At 46.9% G+C, this 21,176-nt stretch overlaps 2 protein-coding genes across 31 annotated transcripts in view; one reads left to right on the top strand and one right to left on the bottom strand.

Moving 5' to 3' along the window:
• 1810010H24Rik (RIKEN cDNA 1810010H24 gene) lies at positions 1-7,175 on the top strand. Of its 9 annotated transcripts, none has more exons than XM_017314738.2 (4): positions 2,337-2,485; positions 2,603-2,701; positions 4,542-5,000; positions 5,095-7,175. In XM_017314738.2, exons 2-4 carry the CDS (start codon positions 2,626-2,628, stop codon positions 5,496-5,498), a joined length of 939 nt encoding a protein of 312 aa, XP_017170227.1. In that variant the 5' UTR covers positions 2,337-2,485; positions 2,603-2,625; the 3' UTR covers positions 5,499-7,175. The 9 variants fall into 9 exon arrangements, with proteins under 9 accessions (XP_030102132.1, XP_017170227.1, XP_017170224.1 ...); XM_017314735.2 differs by having other exon boundaries at positions 5,098-7,175; NM_001163473.2 differs by lacking the exon at positions 2,337-2,485 and having other exon boundaries at positions 2,601-2,701; positions 5,095-5,289; positions 6,317-7,175.
• A 2,637-nt stretch (positions 7,176-9,812) lies between these two features.
• Positions 9,813-21,176, bottom strand: part of Bptf (bromodomain PHD finger transcription factor) — a 99,067-nt gene continuing 87,703 nt past the window's right edge. For 10 of the 22 annotated variants that reach the window (XM_006532687.2, XM_006532683.2, XM_006532682.2 and 7 more), the window contains 4 exons: positions 20,365-20,557; positions 19,407-19,491; positions 16,958-17,144; positions 11,707-12,571 (listed from right to left, as the gene is read on the bottom strand). In XM_006532687.2, the coding sequence (XP_006532750.1) occupies positions 12,535-12,571; positions 16,958-17,144; positions 19,407-19,491; positions 20,365-20,557 (502 nt within the window). In that variant the 3' untranslated portion in view covers positions 11,707-12,534. Of the gene's footprint in view, positions 13,323-16,957; positions 17,145-19,406; positions 19,492-20,364; positions 20,558-21,176 lie in introns of all 22 variants that reach the window. The other 12 variants (XM_006532686.3, XM_006532680.1, XM_006532675.1 and 9 more) reach the window with 6 other exon arrangements.

A 21,176-nucleotide genomic window follows, 5' to 3' on the forward strand; every position in this document is an offset into this window, starting at 1 on the left:
CCTCTATATTTCCGGGTGTAAGTTGTGGGCATTCACAACCTTTCTTACATCGTGGGCTTCCAGAAACACCCCTGGCACTGGATTAGGATGCTTTGAACGTAGTATTGCAAAGGCACATCTAAGATGTGGTTGTCACTGAGAAAGCTTAAGCCTAAATCCACTTGATGTGGGGGGAAAATCATGTGAGAGAATCGTCTCAGCTCCCATCTAGAATCTGGACGTCCAGAATATGAAGCTAACCGTGTTTCCTGGGCTACGTCCCAAGTTGGGAACCATTGAATTATGTACAGAGGCTGGTGTGGCTGGAGAGGCTATTTTTTTTCCTTTGCTTTTCTTCTTTTCTTTTCTTTTTTTTTTTTTTTTTTTTTTTTAGATTTATTTATTTATTATATGTAAGTACACTGTAGCTTTCTTCAGACACTCCAGAAGAGGGCGTCAGATCTTGTTACAGATGGTTGTGAGCCACCATGTGGTTGCTGGGATTTGAACTTCAGACCTTCGGAAGAGCAGTCGGGTGCTCTTACCCACTGAGCCATCTCACCAGCCCTCTTCTTTTCTTTTCTTATTGGATATTTTCTTTACTTACATTTCAGATGTTATCCCCTTTCCTGGTTTCCCTCCCTCCCAGAAACCCCCATCTCATCTTCCCTCCCCCTGCTTCTATGAGGCGTTCCTTCACCCACCCACACACTCACTCCCACCTCTCCACCCTCGATTCCCCTACACTCGGGTATCTATCGAACCTTCATAGGACCAAGGACCTCTCCTCCCAATGATGCATGACAGGGCCATTCTCTGCTACATATGCAGCTGGAGCCATGTGTACTTCTGTGTTGATGGCTTAGTCCATGGGAGTTCTGAGGGGGGGGGGTCTGGTCGGTTGATATTGTTGTTTAAAAATATTCATTTAAGTTTACATGGAAGTGTGTGTGTGTGCCTGCCTGTATGGGAGTGCAGTGCCTGTGAGCGGGAGCCTGAGATGGTCAGACGCATCGGGGCCCCTGGAAATGGAGCAAGGTTGTTTCGTGGCCATCTGGGAACTGAATGTAGTCCTGCAGAAGCAGTCACTGCTCTTAGCCCACGAGCCAGTTCTCCAGCTCTGGGTTTGTTTTTGTTTTTGTTTTTTTTAAAAACAGCCCTTGCTTCTTTGGAGACACCAGCTGTGACTATATACTGTGAATACTTTTGAGACAAGGCCCCCTGTGTCCCAGGCTGGCCTGAGATAGATCTCTGTGCGGCTGAGGATGTCCTTAAACCCATCTTCCTCACTCTGCCTCAGCGGGTTGGGGTTATAGGCTCCACCACTCCTCATGTATGAAGTGCAAGCAATCCAATCCGGCACTTCCTGCCTCTAAGGCAGGCATTTTACTGACTGAGTTACATCCCTCATGTTATTCTTCGGGCAGCTGAAGTTGAGCCAGTTGAGCCATAACTCCTACCTCAGAGAACAAACTGATGGGTCTGTGTACCTAGTCTGCCTCCTAGTCTCTTCAGAAGATGGAGACCTGCCTCTGTCTGCCTGAGTGTTCCCACTCTGTAGTTTCTGAGACCCCCAAGACTCTACTCAGTCCACCAGCACTCTAGCGTCAGGCCCCTGGATCAGTGACGCAGAACCCTGAGGCTTCCTCAGCAACTCTGTGTACCTCACACCAAGCCATTCGCGCCTTCGTGCATCTGTTTGGGTTTGAAGCTGTGGACCGAGAATTAGTCCCGAGGCTTCAGACCTGTTCTGGAGAAATGATACCCTAATCTCCCCACCCCCACCCCTTGACAAATGACGGTTTTATTTCATCTGAGTGGAAAAGCCTTTCCCTCAGGACCGATCGAGCTGTGATGCTGTGTCAGGAAGCTGAACATAAGCAGCAAAGGAGTTTGCTTTTCTTAGACACAATAAAAACTGCCTGTTCCCAAGCAGTGAGATGCCCCCAGCATTGGAAAGGTGGTTTGCCAATCTTTAGGCATTCAGTATACACTTGGTGAATGTGGCCAACTGAATACTAGTTATCAATGGATGGGTGGAGGGAGAAAAGAGGGAAGGAGAATGGGAAGGGGGCAGAGGAGAGGGCTGTCAAGAAAAAAAAAATTTGCTCACACCCCCCCCCCCGACCCCCCGGCCCGTTTCTGACTCTAGAATATCAAGATTGCATATACAGTCAAACAGCTTTGCCAAACTTGGTTTGTCAGGCAATTGCCTCACAGGTCCTGGAATGCGTTTTTTTGTCATCCGGAGTCCCCTCCCCTCAACAAGCTCAAGCTATTCTAAGCGCTAATTTATTTGTTGTTGATTTCATCACTCGCGTTCCTTCAGCCCCCTCAAAACCCTCACTCTCCCCTAGCCTGTCACCTCACCCCAAGCACACCACCCACCCGGAGCAAGAGCTCAAGGCCGTGCTGTTCTCCTGGCCCACAGAGCCCAGTCCGGACCACACATCCGACCCCCCTCGGAAAGAGGGAGAGATCCCCGCCGCTCCGTTTTGTTTCAATGGTCTGTGCAGCCAGCTATGCTCGTTTCCCCAAAGGCTGCCCCTCATTAGCATGAACGGGGGTGGGGGTGTGTGTGGGGGGAGAGGAAGCGAGCCAAAGCCCTCGCTGCGTTTTCCAGCCTGGGGAACCCTGTCTACAAAAATGACAGCTCGAGCCCTCTGGCTTCTCTGTTTGATCGTCGGATGGTCCCCCGAAGCCCCGGTGGCGGAGAGAAAAGGTGAGGTCGCTAAAATGCAGCGCCCCAGGGATTGGGAAAGGGGCGAGACGCAGGGCGGGACGAGCCAAGGGTCAGAGCCTGCGGGACAGGCGACTCCGGGTCTGCGTGCGTGCCAGAAAGCAGCGACAAGGGTCTCCCAATATTTCATGTCCCTTGGCAGCCTTTTCAGAAGGAAAGACGGGTTCAGCTGCTGAAATGATCTCGTGCGAGCCAGGCAAGCTGGAGAAAACTTTGCATGTTAAATAGCTGCATCCGGAGGAGGGAAAGTGTCAAAAGGGGTCGCGGCGCGCTGTGGACAGGCTCCCAGGCTTGGGATGGTGACACAGGCCAGCAATGGTGCGACAACTCTGGGCATTCTACTCCTCTCTCGCAGCTCTGGTATAGCCTCTGGTATACCTGAACCTTGATAACACTCTCTCTCTCTCTCTCTCTCTCTCTCTCTCTCACACACACACACACACACACACACACACAAATCAGGCAGTCTTGGCCAGGTGGTGTTTTTGTTTTGCTATTGTTAGGATATTTTGCTCATCTTACTGTCTCTGGGAATAATAGCTTCCACACCTAACTGGGCAATTTATTTTAGGTCATTTTATTGTTGTTGTTCCACACGGAAATTGAACGACTTCATTGGCATTTAACTCCACATTAGACCATCTTTTCCATGACAACAGATGGTGGTCTAGAGGGGAAGCAGCTGAGGTCAACAGTTGACAGGAGTTGGATAGCCACCAGAACTTTATCTATCGGCTATGCATGGTGTGCAGGTTTAACATAGGGAGGGAGTCAGATCCAATGGCTTTGCAAAAACACAAACTGTGTAACTAACCATTCCTGCTGGGAGAAAGCTGATTTTTTAAGATTATTCATTTGGCAAGATGCATCATTATAAAGGAAGTGCTGTCAAGGCTGCAAGGGGCACAACAAGCTCTTTAATGCAAACGAGGGAAAGTAGGTTGTGGGGCTGTGCTTGGCTGAAGGAGCACTGGGAGGTGGTGAGATTGCATCCCTGGACATGCAAAGTTGCCCAGACTTGAAGCTGTGCTCCAACCTGTATGCAGAGCTGAAGAAAATCATTAATAAAATTTAAAAAGGTGTATTGATATTCGGGAGATTTCCTAATGGGGAGGGGTAATGCTTTTATAATTACTCAGGGGCCTCTGCCTCCCAGCCAAGCTTTAAAAACCCCTTCTAAGCTGTTGTTTACTACTAAGTGGTGTCCAAGAAGCCAGATAAAAAAATCCACTCACAAATTCTTGATGCTGCCTTGCCGAGATGACAGTGTAAACACGGATGGGAAAACCAAATAGTTCTGTCGTCAGGGGCGCTTAAACAATTAGGAGAAACCTGTAACTCGAGACGTTTCCCCTCGGGACTTGCTATTGGTACTTTCTCAACAAACTCTCTCTCTCTCTCTCTCTCTCTCTCTCTCTCTCTCTCTCTCTCTCTCTCTCTCTCTCTCTCTCTCCCTCTCTCTCTCTCTCTCTCTGTGTGTGTGTGTGTGTGTGCGCGCGCGCGCGTAGGGTATAGGTGTTTAACCAATGCCACCTGAACTGTTTGGCTCTAGAATAAATAGAAGACCGTACTTTGAAAAGCTATAGTTAAAGTTTCTTAACAATATAATGTCCTCTTAGTACTAATGTTGGATTTACTTGTTTATTCTTAGGATAGTTTGACTCCGTAGTCTAGGCTTCCTCGAACTCGCAGCCAGCCTCCTGCCGAAGCCTGGTGCTACAGGCAATGGTCCTTTCGTGTAGAGCTACAGCAGGTGCTCGCTCCGACGCCCCTCTGCTCCCCTCGCGCCTCCCCTGGGCTCACGCCTCGCTTTCTCCCGCAGCCCCGCCGCCGCACCGAAAGCCCGACTCCCGGGAGACTCCAGGGCCACGCGCGCAGCCGCTGCCCGAGTTCTCGCGCCGCCCGCGTGCCGCCTACGCAGGACCGCGCGCCTGGCCCGACCCCCGGCGCCGGAAGACCGCGCCGCCCGCCGACAACCGCGCCGGCTTCCGGGATGCAGTGCACGCGCCCGCGGCGCTTCCGGGCCCGCGCCTCGCGCAGGCGGAGAACCGCGCGTCCCCGCCCGAGGACTCTCCGCGGCGCGCGCTCTCTCGGGCCGTGCGACCTCCGGGCGCGCGCGCCGCCAGCCCCGCCCACCCGAACCGGCCGCGCGCAGCAGCGCAGCCCTCTGGGACCCCGCAGGCGCTGTCGCCGGAGGACAGGGAGCCAGAGACTCAGTCCTGCGCGCGCGCCTGCAGCGCGGACGCGGACGAGTGGGAGGCCTATTGCGCCAGCGAATTCGGTGAGCGCGCTGCACCCTCCCGGGAACCCGCGCGCCCGTCCCCGTCCCGGAGCTAGTTGTAATGCTTTTTCCTCCAAACCCTGTTTTTCCAAAGCAGCGGTGAATGGAATCGTGCACGACGTGGACGTGTTGGGCGCGGGCATGCGCCTGGTGACTCTTCTGGTGGACCCCGACGGGCTGTACAAGATGAGCCGCCTGTACATCACTCCCGACGGCTTTTTCTTCCGCGTGCATATACTAGCCCTGGACTCCTCCAGTTGCCATAAGCCGTGTCCAGAATTTAAACCCGGTATCGAAATCCCGTCCCCCGAAAAGGCCATTCATCGTGTCCTTTATAATGCTACTGGGGACCTGAGTGCTGCAGCCCAGCTTCTGTTGGTCACCCCAGCACCCAACTCCCTTTTCAAAGACCAGGCGTTGAGCAGGGCCTCACATACGCCAGGCAAGCATGTCATAAGTTACACTCCCAGAATTTGTCTTTTTCAGACAGGCTCTTGATAGAAAGCCTGGCCTCGAAATTCCGGTAATCCTCTTCCTTCAGCCTTAACATATGCTGGGTTACTGGTGGAGCTCAACCCCAGCTCCTTCGTGACCAAACAGTAACTACTGTTTAACCAATAGAGTTTAGATGACAGCTGTACCTTTTCAGCTCCCTCAAGGTGAGAACATTGGTTGGCACAGAACAGGCCAGCGGTGATGGTGCAACTCCAGCATCCAGGAGCAATTTGGAAACATGAAGGGTCAGAAGTTCAAGGTCATCTCCCCCAAAGCCAGCTTTGGCTAAAACAAGACAAATCCCCAAACACCGATATGTTGATACCTAGGTTGACACTTCTTTGTTTCTTTGTTTTGTTTTTTTCTTTTCTTTTTTTGTTTTTTTTTCGAGACAGGGTTTCTCTGTGTAGCCCTGGCTGTCTTGGAACTCACTCTAGACCAGGCTGGCCTCGAACTCAGAAATCCACCTGCCTCTGTCTCCCAAGTGCTGGGATTAAAGGCGTGTGCCACCACCGCCTGGCCGACACTACTTTCAAAAGGAATGCCTAGGGGCTTCTACTGTCCAGCACTGAGATGAGAAAGGCCTCTTCCGGGCAGTGGCAGTGTAGGGGATTCCTATTCTCACTTCTTCCTAGAGATGGTCTCCGAAGAATGCTTTGTTTTGAAATGTTGCCAGTCTGTAGGTTACCTGTTCTAATGTTTTTCGCCTGTTGCCAATAGTTTAAATTGCTACAAGCACAGCAAGGTAACGAGATTCAAGCTCAGATGTCATTGTTTCTTGGCATTTAGATGACACCGTTTCTCTTATGCTTTTTGTTCAGGAAGCAGGTATATTGTGATGGGCCACATCTACCATAAGAGACGGCAGCTCCCCAGTGCGCTGCTCCAGGTCCTAAGGGGGCGCCTGCGTCCAGGAGACGGGCTGATCCGGGGTAGCAGCAGCTACGTGAAGAGGTTTAACCGAAAGCGGGAGTGGCAAGTTCGAGGTGCCACCCACACCCAGTGCATTTGAACTTGGCACTTGGGGTCGGTCTTCACGTGACGGGAAGCTTCTGTGAAACCGGGCTACCTTATGGACTCCGTGTGCGGCTTAGCTGTCACTTTATCTACAAAATGCTGACAGGTGTGCTTCAGGACACTGTGCGAAAGTCCCTCGAGGGCAGTCATGCACACAACCCAGACACCAGACCCCGTGGGCCAACAGATCACACCATTTTTGCTGTTTTTAAGTTATTTTAATTTAATACATTCCCCCCAGTGGAGACAGTTCACAAAACAGTTCTCGAATTTAAATATACAACTTTGACTAGTATCTATCACGTGGTGTCAAGCCAGATTTTGTATTTAAAGCATGGAGTTTTAAATTCCACATGCGGGAGTAAACACCCTGGTCATTTACATATGAAATGTCATATAGATCAAACAGCAGCCAAGTGCAAAAACTATTACATTTCAAGGGCTAATTCAAGCAAAACACCATTCAAGGTGTGTTCCTGCTGTACCACACAATACAAGCCCCTGTGTATTGCCATGCCTCCTTGCTCCCAGCAACCTGTTTTGTGCCAAACTGGCATCGATTCCAGGACGTTTTCTGGTGTATCTGATGCCATTTTGATGTTAAGACCTGGTAATATCATGATTGTGTTTGCAAAACAGTAAATCTCGCTGTGAAATCAGAAAGCACCTGGCTTTGCTTTGTTTGTCTGTTTTTTTGTTTTGTTTTGTTTTTGCTTCAGGGATCCTAAAGATTTTCAGCGACAGCCCACGGGCCAGCTTAGTGAAACCATTTTGTTTTGTGTGGAAAATCTTCAATCACTAGTTTAATTACTTTATACTAGAATCCATAAGGACATACCGATTTTTCTTTCAGAGGAGCAAGCTGTGTTTCTGTTAATCTGAAGTGCTGTGAATAGACACTAAGAACGCATGACCCTTCAATCCCAGCCCTGGTGAGGTAGAGGCAGGTGGATATATTTATGAATTCCAGGCCAGTCAGAGCCACAGGGATGCATGCATGAAGGCTGTCACAGGAAAGACAGAGGGACACAAGCTGACTGAGAAGCAAGCAGCAACAGCTTATAACAAAATGTGTCGCTAGGCATGGTAATGTGCTTGGGAGTATGTGTGTGAAGAGTTAAAGGCTAAACTAAGCTACATGAAACAGTCTCAAAAAAGAAGCTGGGTGAAGTGGAACACACTTTTAATCCCAGCACCTGAGGGGCAGAGGCAGGTGAATCTCTTGAGTTCCAGGCCAGCCAGGGCTACAGAGTGTCTCTCTGGGGACAGTGGTAGAAGAGCCATGTGCAGTATGGTAACTGTTGCCTCCTGGGCTTTAGACAGGGACACATTAGTAAATAAAGCTGAGAGGTTCTATTCTGTGGTAAAGCCTTACTAAGGGGTTTTGGTTTTGTTTGGTTTTGTTTGCTATCTTTTGGTCTGTGGAAAAAAGTCACAGGTAGCCTTTGGCTGGTACTTGCTATGGAAGACAGATTGACTCCTTAAGTTCGAAACTCCTGGGATGAACTTGCAGGCTGAAGGGTCTTGTAGGCTCAGTATAACTTGCACAAATCCCCAGTTTAAGGTCTCTTAGAGAATTTTCCAAAGATGAAGTGTGTCCAAATTCATTCATTCATTCTTTCTTTCTTTCTTTTTCTTTCTTTCTCTTTCTTTTCTCTCTCTCCCTCTCTCTCCTTTCTCTTTCTCTCCTCTCTCTCTCTCTCTCTCTCTCTTTCTTTTTGGAATGCTAAGCATGCTAGTTTAAGCCTGTGATGCCAGCGCTCAGGAGGTAGAGGATGGCCAAAGTCACCCTTCGATACAGAGGTGTGGCCAGCCTCTTCCAAAAAGGGGAGGCGGGGCGTGAGAAGGGATGGAGGGCAGGGCGTGAGTTGTTCCGATCCCTGCTGCTTTTGCCCAGACTGGAGTCCAGTTCCCAGCACCGGCGCCAAGTAGCCCTCACCTCCCTGTCCGTCTAGGGCACCTCACACCCTGTTCTGGCTCCCTTAGGAGCAGTTGCCCACACACCTCCCTGCAGACACATATACATGAAAACACCAGTACTTCAGGTTCCATATACTTGGAGGTCAGGCCACTTCTTGCAGACTGCCTGGATAAAAATAAAAGCCATCATTCAAGGTTGGATCTGCAAGGCAAGGCTAGTGAGGCTTAGTCAAGGTCTGTTAGCCACGGGCTCGAGACTGGAAAAGGAGACAGAAAAGAACCCTGGTGATTCCAGGCTAGCAAAAAGGTGGGAAGAATCTTTTTTTTTTCTTTCTTTCCTTCAATATTCACACAGGACCTTGGTTGTAATTTCTAATTTTATAGAAAATCTTAATGAGCCAATCATTGTTGGCTCTAATCCCTTTTCCCCATTGATAGGTTCCCCCAGCCCCACCACCTACTACCCCTTTCATGGATCAGCGCTCAAGAAGACTGAAGAGCCCTTTGTGCCTCCGCACATACACAGAGGTCCCTCAACAAGAAAATACTCAGTTGCCTTCAAGAGGAATTCAACAGCGTCTGTCCTTCAAATAAAGCTGTGACTTCAAGGAGGGGAAAAGGACATTTTTTCTCTTTTGTCTGTAAGACAACTCCGCTTTTGGTGTTACTACTAGCCTTGAAAAACTGTCTCTAGAATATCCTATGGCATTGTGCAAGGTTCTTCTGAAATCTGAATGTCTGTGCAAGACTTCTTGCTTGCCACTTTCAGAGCACCCTCCTGACTTGTGCATGGTCTCTTCAAGTCTGAAAACACAGCACTCTGTTAGTTGAAATTCGGTCGACGGTGGATCAAGGTGCCTTTCTCAGAAGCTCACTGAGTGTATGTAAAAACTCAAACTGCTCCAGACGCCGAGGTCTCTCCTCCCAGTGTCCTTTATGCCCCCACCCCAACTGGCATTAGCCATTAGTTCATTCAGGAGAGAACACTCCAAGTTAAAGACACTGCCTGTAAAACTGCCCCCACCAGGGACAGTGAATTCTGGGAGCTGGAGAGATGGCTCAGCAGTTAAAATCACTAGCCGCTCTTGCAGATACCTGGGTTCAGTTCCCAGCATCCACATAGTGGCTTAAGTAAGTAAACTAACTCCATTTCCAAAGGATTCAGTGTTCTCTTCTGACTCCCCAAGGACTTTCAGGCATACGCATGGTGCACACACACACACACAGGTAAAACACTCATACCCGTAAAAATAAATAAAATTTACAACAACAACCACCACCAAGGGCAAGGGATGGCATTCTGAGTGTGCAGCCGCCAGCTGGGCTCCTACATCAGCAGCACGAGAACCGCAAGGACCGAGATCTGACCTGACACAGATGGACGGAGACAGGGAGAGAAGTTTTATTTGCAGCTCTTAAGAGGACAGGTTACAGACAGCAGCACATTGGGAGGGTCCCACACAGCACTCCAGGCCACTCCAAATAGAAAAAGGTCATTTTTTTACTGTAGAAAACATCTCCAAAAGTTCGCAATTTCTTTGACCTAGCACAGGACAGTAAATACAAGCCCTGAAGAACCTGCACAGGAGAAAAAAGCCTTACCGCCGTTATGAAAATATCTCTTAAGAAATGGTCTTAAACTGTGAATCTGGAGATGAACACAGGAAATGCTAAAAAATACTTTTAGCCAAAGAAATCTATCAAAGCAAAGAAATACAACTTCTAGGCACAGAACCTGAGTCCTACCCATATCGCATATCGGACCACTTGGTCTGCCGGACGGAGCAGACAGCCTAACACTTTTATTGAGGAGTAGAAGAAGGTCAAATGAGATCTGTAGAAAAGCAGCTTTTGAAATAAATGTACGTTGAAAGACTAAAACTCCACAGTCTGATAAAACTATAAAATGTCTTTACATGGTGATAGAAACTGCAAAAGTCTTTATATCATTAAGTACACAAATAAGAAATTAACATCTTCCTGGTCTCAGAAATCCACAACCCATACCCACCCCCATTTCTGTACAACTTGGCAATGCCAACAGCTTCAGAAAAATATAGCAAACATTGACCCAACCAGTCATTGTCTCATTAGAAACTGCACAGAATCCAATGTCAAAAACATTACTTTATTTTTTAGGATGAAATGTCCTATTACGTACAAAAAGGATTATTTAGAATTTGCTACAATTTGTTAAAAACATAGCAATCTATTGCCTACAGGTAGGAAAGCTTTTGCTGCAACAAGCTTAAGTGATTAAGCCCATATATGCTTAGATATATGAATAGATAGTACAGGAATACTGGACGTGGGCAGATGCAGAATCACTTTGTATTATTAGGATGTAGAATTCTTGCATCAGCACAGTGCCTACAACGTGGAACATTTTTTTTCTTTTTTCTTTTTTGTAAACTAAAAGAACAAAATAGCCTGTATTTAACTACTTCCACCTTAATAGTTTAAGCAAAAACTTTGCTATCATATTGAGCAGTTAAGTCTCTTTAGCTGTAAGCACAGGCTAAAGTGACATTTTTATGTACAGAGGGAGTAGGCTTCCATAGAGCACGTGACCCAGAAGAACCTGTACACCTGAGCCTGTCATAAGGAAGAATTTGCCAACTGCTGCCACAGTTTCCTTTCAAGAAACTAAGGGCTGGGGAAGGCTTTGCATAGCAGGGCGACACCAAATGCACAGAGGCGGCTTTTAAAAAACAAAAACTAGGTAGATTCTAGAACCCAGCAGGACAGGGCTAACATGGACTAGTGCAAATCTAGGAAAACATCTGCGAGGCAGCCTGACTCAATCCTGGCTGGTTTTCACAACACAGCAAGCAGCTCCAAGGGGAGGGAGGGTGAGAGCACCCGCAGGAGGAAGATGCAGGGCGAGCCTGTCTGCTCTACCCTCTACCCTGCTCTACTGCAACAAACAAAACCCAAGGAACCCGGCCAGCAAACACCCTTCATCCCACACAGGAATCTGTCTACAGTTTTGGAAGGCGGGGATGAAGGCAGCTTGTACTGTGTCATATTCCCGTTATTACAGGGATGACCAAGAGATGCAAGGGACCGGCTCCCTGGAGATTTTCTCTGATGTGGTGAGAAGGGACTTAGGAAAGGAAGGGCCTCTGCTATTCTAGAGAAATCCAGGTCTTCCTGTCATTCCTGGTCTCTCCCCCGCCCCGTCCCCCACAAAGGCTTACAGGTAATCACAGCGCACATTCAAAGAGACCTCCATCTGTGGGAGAAAAATGATCTCCATTTATTTCGATTCGTATACATCCATAGTTGAATTTTAATACAAAAAGAAAAAAATTAGAATCTGACAATGTTTACAAACAAGATACCTTCAAATAGATTTTGCTCATTTAGCCTGGTGCAGAGTAAATGACAATTTGTACTGGTGTATTCAAGGCAACGAAGTCTGTTAGTCCAGGACCACTTAGCCCAACCTTTCCGCAAGCTTCACTTGTGTCTCCCGTGAACAATAAACTCATTGTTGATTCCCAGTTGTGTGTGCACATGTGTACATAGCAGCTCCTTTCATAGAAAGAAAAGACACCTAGAGGTCGCCTTGTACTTCACCTACAGGAATCATGATAGGATACAGGGTGGATACACGGAACCAGGGCTGGATTTGTATAAGAAAAAATAATTAGCTGACAAATGAGGGCAGCAATAAAAAAGCGTCTTTTTTTTGCAACAATAAATAAATACAGTCAAAAAGTTTTCTGAGACTCTAAACAGCTTCTTCACTGAAGAGCAGATGTGGCATCCCACGGAGTTACACTTGACCCCATAGTATCTTTTTTTTTTTTTCTTGCTTTTTCTTTTTTTTTTTTTTTTTTCCAATAAACAAAGTTTCCTGCTTCTGCCACAATAGTAAAGCCATTTGCTCTCGACAAGACAACGGTGCCGTTGACTTTGCTTTTCCTTTGTCCGTTGGACAAAATTGGCCAAGAATACAACTGGACTGTTGTGACCAATATGAACGAGGTTACGGTCTTGTCAGGAAAGCCTGACTGAAAATATCTGGCGCTTTAGTTTAAATAGTTCAGAGCGCCAGACTTGCTGTGTCTAGCTTAGGTGACAGACACGCTGAGTTCTAAGGAGCTGTAGATTGCAGCTTGTTGTTATGAGACCTACAGAATACAGAAAAAAGGGGACAATTAAGCACCCTTCGTTTGTGAACCATCTATACTTTGTGTGGCTGCCGAGGCCAGCCTGGGGGAGCTGCTGTGCGCTCTCCCTCATCCTTGGCAAGCAAATAGAAGAAAGTTAACATTTAAGAAATCTAACTATAGTAGTAAAACTTTTCACTGTACAGTAAACATGGTAGCTCATTGGAAAAAGCCAATGTTTAAAAATATATGTATCTATAAGCGAATATATATTGTTTATTAAGATTACACCATTTTCAACAAATGGGACAAGTGAGACACTTGCAGAAGCATCGCTGTAGTAAAAGGTGTGTGCCTGTCTGTTTACAACGATGCGAGGAGGGGGCTCGACCACAAGACAATAGTAACATTAACATCACATTTTTCTGTGCAGGTCCAGAAAGTCTTCCTCTTCTCACAGCTTTATTCACAGCTTTATTCTGTTAGTGACCACATTACTGTACAGGTAGCAGGGCTAACTCAGCTCTTTCTATCACAGTAGCGAGAAGGACAACATCTCAGGCATTCACAACTCTTTAGACATTGTCTAACATGGCTGCCAGAATAAAACTTTTATGTATCTACACATCTGTATTTAACATTAAAAGTTATATTAGCTAGTTCCAACTTTTGGGAGGGGATTTTGAGTTAGGCAAACACATGGTACACTAAACAGTGACCCCAACATCCAGTTCTGATTCCAGTTAAAAAGTCAGACTAAAGATATCACAATCTGTAAGAAAAGAAAGAACACGGATGGTATAAATGATGAATCAGAACAAAAGCATAAGAATAATGTGCACACAATCTGGAAGATCACAAATTCAAAATGGGAGGTGTGGCCAGGGCAACTGCAGGAATGAGAGGGCAAACCGGGCAGTGGTGGCACACGCCTTTAATTCCAGCACTTGGGAGGCAGAGGCAGGCAGATTTCTGAGTTCAAGGTCAGCCTGGTCTACAGTGTGAGTTCCAGGACAGCTAGGGCGACACAGAGAAACCCTGTCTTGAAAAACAAACAAACAAGACCCCAAAACAATAACAAAAAGGATCACCTGTGCTACACTAGCCTTAACCAGGAGAGCATGCAACGCTTCCCACTGAACGCACTGAGCACAGCTGAGCCAGCTTCTCAATTCACCTCGGAAACTTGTTGGCAAGAGGTGGACCCTCACTCCTGGAGGGCAATGTTACCACGTGTGTGAGCTGAAGACCTGGGTTTGATATCACTCACACCCTAGTATGTTGGTAAGCTTTTGTATCTTCTTCAAATCCTTGTTTTGCTACAAGCTCCAGGACTGCCTTTTCTCCTCACTCCCCTCTCCCTTCCCTTTGAGATTCTGCCTACCAGTTTGGCAGCTCACGTGGGACTCAAAGCACCCAGTTTTCCAAGGGTTTCTCTTTGTAGTCCTGGCCGTCCTGGAACTCACTACTCGAACTCAGAAATCCGCCTGCCTCTGCCTCCCAAGTGCTGGGATTAAAGGCGTGTGTCACCACTGCCTGGAGGCTTTCCAAGTTTTAAAAATGTGATCAGAGGACTAGCTGTGCAAGCACTCCCGTGAGGGGAGCTGTGGCTCTTTCTCATCAACTGTGTTTGTTCTGGAGAGGGAAGTCAGCTCACTTGACCACTCCCTACTTCCTCTCTGAGCCCTTTTATTTCCCAGGAACTTGCAGGTCTGTCTGTCTTCAGTACCTCCTCAGGCTGACTTGAGAAGCCCAAGCCCTTTCTCTGCAGCACCTAGCATTTACTGAGAAAGGGGATTCTCAGCCTCACTTAGCTTTTTCTTTAAGTTCACAGTGTTATGCTTTTTGGACTCTTGACAATTATCTAATGGCCGAACCCTTTTCTTTTCCTAGGCACTGCTATCTTGGGCATACCCTATTGTCTTCCGACCTGGACACTTGCTGCACATACTGGCTCTATAAATGTCTCTTAGTTCTAGCCATTCTATGTTGCTGGGACCTCCTGTTTTCTGGACCAAAGGCCTTTTTCTTTTCTTCTCTCTCTGTTTTTTTTTTTGGGACAACTTTTCTCTGTGTAGCCCTGGCTGTCCCGGAACTCACTCTGTAGACCAGGCTGGCCTCGAACTCAGAAATTCGCCTCCCTTTGCCTCCCAAGTGCTGGGATTAAAGGCGTGCGCCACCACACCCGGAGGCTTTCCTTTCCTTTTGTCTCACTCTAGCTGAGATTAAAGATGTGTGCTACCAAGGAAGGAAGGAGCTGCCATGCCAGGCAGCCAAGGCTTCTCTCTGCTAGAGCAGGCATACCTGTGAAGGCCCTTTCCTTACATCACTAAAAGTGTCCTGTGTTCACTCTGAACTCTCTTAACCACTTAAGCTGACAACCATGTTTCCTGAAGAACTGGGATGGAGTCTCCCCTTCCATGCAGACTGGCCATTAGTCTGTCCTGTCCACCCTCTGAAAGCCTCCTTCAGCCTTGGCACTCGGGGACTACGGCACAGAATGTGTGGTGCTTGGTTTCCACTAGCCCCCTGGCCTTGTCCTCTCTCCACAAGGATGAGAGCTGCAGAGTGGAGGCTTCCACCCTGCTCAGCATCCTTATGGCAGCACAGAGGGGTCCCAACGGCTAGACTCAGTGACCGACCGATGGTCCTGCATAGCTCACTTTCTGACACTCATCTTTTGGTAATGTCCCATCTTCTCTGATCTTCTGTACTTTGCTCCAAGGAGCAGGCACAGTAAGGATTTTCATGATGTAAACGTTTATTGCTTACAGTTTTTCTTTCCGAATCTTTCTATCTTAATCAGGTATTGCTTATTCTCAGTAACCTGTTTACCAGGATGCAGACGCAGTGCACCTGACAGTTTCTTGGGACATGATTCAGGGTTGTGTTGTCTGTAAAAGGTTCTCATTCTTTCTGGGCTCTACTTTTCTGCTCCATCCTGGCCCTTTCCTGCAGGCTGTCCTTGGGTATCAGCTAACCCTCAGAAGGACAGGTTACAGACTGGGTGTCCACATGGTAGGCAGGCAGGCACTGTGATGTGTCTGAAGCTAACCTCTCTGCTTGTGAGTTCCAGAAACTCTTGAGTTCTTTAGTGTACCGAGTGGCATTATGGGAATGGTTCACTCTATCAGGGGAGGCTGGCCTGCCACAGTCAGTAGCAAGGCAAGCAGTCTCCCTAGCTTCTGTGAGGTAGACACCAGCCCTCCCTCCAACATACACAGATACGAGGATCTTGGGTTACTCTTCTCTGTGGTTTTCTATTACACTTTGGAATTACCATATGTGAAGTTCTCTGGGGTTAGGTCTGCACTGGACTGATGAACTGACCTTTTTCCAACAACTGCGAGATTCCAGTGTGCTCTTTATTACTACCAGCTCATCTTTTAAACTTTACTATGCATGTTCCTACACTGTGTCTAAAATACAGCTCTTGCTATGAGAGAGGAAACACACACACACACACACACACACACACACACACACACACACACACACGCTCACCTCACCTTGGGCTCACAACCCCGATTCTAATACTCAGGACGGAATCTTTTAGGCCTGAGATGATGCCCAGAGACCCAGGTCCCCAGCACATCTGAGGTCTATTCGATCCGAGTGCCTAGAGCTGACCGAGAGGGTGGCGGTGGGGACGTGGGGATGGTGAAGGATGATTCTCAAGGCAGAACAGAGCAGTGACAGAGCTGTCACCACCCAAGAGGCATCAAGCTCTACAGGAAGAACTTCATGGGCTTGAGATGTGGGCTGAAGTTGAGAAACTGAAGGGAATAAAGGTCACAATAACAAAAGTGCATGCAGGGTTGCTCAATGGTTTATGGCCTAGGAAAACAGAGGACTTACAGACTAGCACAGCCTAGAAAAACACCTAGAAAGCCAGTGTTTGATGGTTTCTAAGCTGCAGCCCACATAACTCCATGAGAGCATCAAAGCCTTCTTGCTGGTCCTCTCCTGGGTGGCTGAGGAGAGCAGGAGGTTCCCCCCCCCCCAACACACACACACACACACACACACACACACACACACACACACAAGTCCTGCAGACAGACTCACTCCACGAAGGGCTTCATTTTAACCACATTAACATCCCATCCTCCAGAGTAGACCAAAATGCCATAGTCTTTTGTTTGTTTTTCGTTGCGACAGGGTCTTGCTATGTAGACCAGCCTGGCCTGAGCCTCTCTGTATAGACCAGGCTGGTCTCAAACTCACAAATTTCCTCTGACTACCGTGCCTAGCGTAACTGTAATGTTGTAGTCTTGACTTTGTAGGAACAGTATCTTTTATCTGAAGGAACAACTTACTATGACCACTCCACTGGCCGATCCTTCAGTAGGGCAGGATCGTGTTTGAAGAGTGACTTAGTTCAGCACACTGAACACCGGTGCTTACCTGCTGGCCTTGAATCCTTTTAGTTTCTGTACAAAGAATGATTCAAGAACTTCTGCACACTGGTAAAAAGGGGTGTCACGGGGATTGTAATAACGGCAGTTATCAAAAATTTTGGTCATATCTGCCACGAACTCTGTCAGCTTTTCATAATACCGTTTTTGTATTCTTTCTTCCATGGTGGCAAGGTCTTAAAAACACAAAACAAAATATTTTCAAAGCTTTAAGGTCTTTCCCAGTGTGATCAGGGCCTGCAGCTCTCATGAACTCAACATGTGTTATGTTGAATCTTTCTGAATCTGATTCTCCATGTCTGGAGGCTAGCTTGCCATTCATGAGAAATGTTCTGTTTTGGGTTCTAAGACAGTAATCCTGGCTGCTGCTAAGAAGGCTCTTTCATATTTAATTAACCACACAGAACAATATCCATTATTCAACTGCTTTACAGTAAAGAAAACTATGCCAATTGGTTTTATGCATATAAAAGTATTTTTTTGTTGTTTTGTTTTGTTGTTGTTTTGAGAGACAAGGTCTCTCTATATAGCTCTGGCTATCCTAAAACTCACTCAGTAAAATAAACCAGGCTGGCCTACAACTCCCAGAGATCTGCCTGCCTGTGTTCCAAATGCTGGGATTAAAGGGATGCACCACCATACCCAGCAGAAATTGTCTTTATCTTTGAAAGTAGACTAAAATAACAAACACAAATCACTATGCATACTAAGGTTAATTACAATTCAGGGTTATGAATACCACCACCACCACCACCACCACCACCAGCAGCATGTCATGGCCTTTAGTAACACCCTGCTACCTGCCTCAAAGCGACCCACCAGTTTTGTTTGTTTTCCAGATAGGGTTTCTCTGTATAGCCCTGGCTATCCTAGAATTTACTCTATAGACCAGGCTAGCTTCAAAGATCTGCCTTCTTCTGTCTCCCACCATTTTAAAGTTAGTCCACACCATGGAGACAATTTAATGCATATTTATGAACTTTTAGCAAATATACAACTGTCTGGGAATTGTGTATACCAATATTGCCTGTGCCCAAGAGGCTGAGGCAGGAGAATTATATGTTCTGGGCATCCAAGACTACAGAGTGTGACCCTATTTCAAAACAATAGGGAGTGGGGCATGACTAGAAAATAATGTTTATAGTTTAAAGCCCAGAGATAAATGGGTAACTTTAACTTTTTCCCATGGTGTCTTGTAGCTCTGTATGCCCTGGACATGTCTACAGAGGAGGCACATTGTTCCTGTGGTAACAAAGGGAAAGACACAGGAAAGTACCCTAGCTCTTTGAAAAAACTAGGAGCAGTGGCTCACACCTGCCAGGCCTGCATGCTTCGGTCTGAGGAAGAGGACTGCTGGAGTGGTGGATGACAGCCAAGATGGACTACAGAATGAACTCTGTGTGCCAAACACCGCGAGACAAAAATAATTTAAAAAGTTGAAGTTGGCTAATAAATTAAGAAACACTCAATTTCTTAATCCCATGGATGTGTACTGAGCAGGAGGCAGTGGTGAGAAAGGAGTCAGTCAGACCTCTGGTATAGATGATGCTAACCACCATGTATCTGGGTGCTGGGAACTGAAGCCTGCTCTGTGGGCAGAGCCTCAGCTGTCCTACCTGTTGGGCAATCTCTCTAGCTCCAGTAAATTCAACTTCTAGACCACACAAAGTCATCATTATCCAAAGAGACTAACGCAGCGGCTATCCTGGGTCTCAAGTGTACAATGCACTCCACCTCTCAGCCCTGGGATGGATCTCACCGAGTCCTCCTTTCCTTCTTCTCTGTGTTCTCTCCTCTTTAAGAATACTTTAACAATACAATTCTTCTAACAGCTATGAAGGGACTGCTCCACACGTTTGGAAGTCTTTTTGCTTTGGTTTTGGAACTTCTCCAGTATTCTGAAACATGACCTCATGTAGCTGCCACTCTTGGTACCTTCAGGGACAGCTGCTCTACCAGTGTTTTCTCTCCTGGAGAAAGAAGGGTCTCCATTGCATCAGGCTGGGTTCACTGACTGCACTCACTGTCTGTACAGCTGCACAGGTCTCTACTCATACACATTCTGACGCAGAGGCTCCTGGGCCGACAGCTTGTTCATTTCCAGTGTTTAGCCACCATAAACACTGTTGAGGAATATACACTTGTCCCATTAAGCTGCTGGCTCAAAGGCATGCATATGTAAATTTAATAGATATTCCCAGATGGTGGTGCCTTCCTCTAACCTCAGCATTGGGAGGTGCACTCCAGGGTCGAGTCAGCCTGGACTAAGTACCTAGGAAACCCAGCTTCAAAAGACACATCAAGTAAGCATCCCAACTGACTGACACAGTTACACCGTTGCCTGCACGTCCAAGATACTCTCCCTCATCAGCTTCATGGTGAGAGATCAATGTCCAAGACTTGTGAAACTCGTCTTCCTATTTAGTGCAAGCACTTACCCATTGGCTCTTTAATAACACCGTAATAATCCGGTGCATCATTGGGGTCTACCGGTTCAAGGAAAGGCCACGCCATCTTGTGGGCCTACAACAGAGAGCAAGTGTCATGGCTGTCAGTAGAAACACTAACAAACATATACAGACACCAGAAACACACAGTGTGTGTAAATATGTATGTATGTATGCATGCATGTATGTATGTATATATTAAATATAATATATATACTGCTATTATTCAGTTGCCTCACTGGATCAACAAACCTTGAAAATTCAAGTGAGCTTTACATTAGAGAAATGAAATTATCCACACAAGGTGATTTGGGTGATAGTCAGAGATTTTCTTTCTTTTTTCTTTTAAAAAAATTATTTATTTATATTTTATTTTATTTTATTTATTTTATGTATATGAGTACACTGTAGCTGTACAGATGGTTGTGAGCCTTCATGTGGTTGTTGGGAATCGAATTTAGGATCTCTGCTCTTTCCGGTCGGCCCCGCTCGCTCCAGAAGAGGGCATCAGATCTCATTGCAGGTGGGAGACAGCCAAGTGTGCTAACATAACGTCCTATATTGACACCCATCTCCATTACTCCCAATCTTCCCACTAGTGAGAAAATAACCAGACTTGATCAAACGGCTTTCTCATCTATGCCTACGTGATATACTTTTCTTCAAGAAATAAACTGAAAGGAAAGCAAATGGTGAGCACTCTTCAGTGTCAGGTAAGCAACAGTGGAGATGGCGCCTGTCTGTCAGTGTGTGATGAGCAACTGCGGAAGTGGCACTTTCAGTAAACTTCATGTCACCGGCACGTGCAGAGGTGCCCTTTGTCCAGCCCCTCCCTCTGGGGGCTGGGAGACAGCCAAGTACGCTCACTGGAGAATGGGAGGGTCAAACCTGCGTCCACAGTGAGGCAGCTGAGCTTCACCGTCAGATGCAGCGGTCAGCAGCCTCTCACCTGTAAGGAGCGCAGCACCCTCTTCAAGCCCTCATAATCTTTCTCTGTCAGTGGTGTGAGCACTGTCATGGCGTCCTCTGTCGACTGGCACTGTGGACAGACATACTCATCAATGAGATCTGCCTCACTTTGCAAGATGCCAACACAGCGCCCGTGGTACCAATTCTGACACCGATCACAGCCAATATAAAATCTGCAAGATCCAAAATGGAAATGTGAGGCCAAAGGACTGGCTGCTTCTGCTCAGACTTTGCTTTTACCCATCATGCAACTGAACACAGGCTAACCCCTGGGGTATAAGGTAATTTTAGCATTATTATTGTTTTACTACTTTTGAGAGCGACATTATTAACCAAGTACTTTAGATGTTAAGAACAGTTGTAAACATATTAAAAAGTATTGTGTGCTAATGGGGAACCAATCTGAAGAAAAGTGTGAAACATTTGATTGACTTTAAAGCTCAAAATAAGGCCCCAAACATCTTTCAACTAGTCCCAAATCAAATGAGTGTTCAGTCAGCGAGTTAGCAACAGCCCCAGCTCTTCCTAAAGGGTGCATCGAGCTGTACAGAGCACCGCTTCAGACACACAGGCTGTTTTCCTCACATTACTCTGTGACATAGTGAAAAATCAATTCTACCATTATAACCCCATTTCCCCCAGTGCAACTCAACCATTCACTAGGAAGCAACATACATTTTGAAGGAGAGGGAAAGAGGGAAGAGAGGAGAAACCGGAAAAGCTTTGTAACATAGGTGTATAGACACAGCAGAGAGGCCCTGCTTTTTCATTTTTAGGTAAGTGACCAATCGA

The sequence above is a fragment of the Mus musculus genome, chromosome 11 (genome assembly GCF_000001635.26).
Source record: "Mus musculus strain C57BL/6J chromosome 11, GRCm38.p6 C57BL/6J".
NCBI classification, from domain to species: Eukaryota; Metazoa; Chordata; class Mammalia; order Rodentia; family Muridae; genus Mus; species Mus musculus.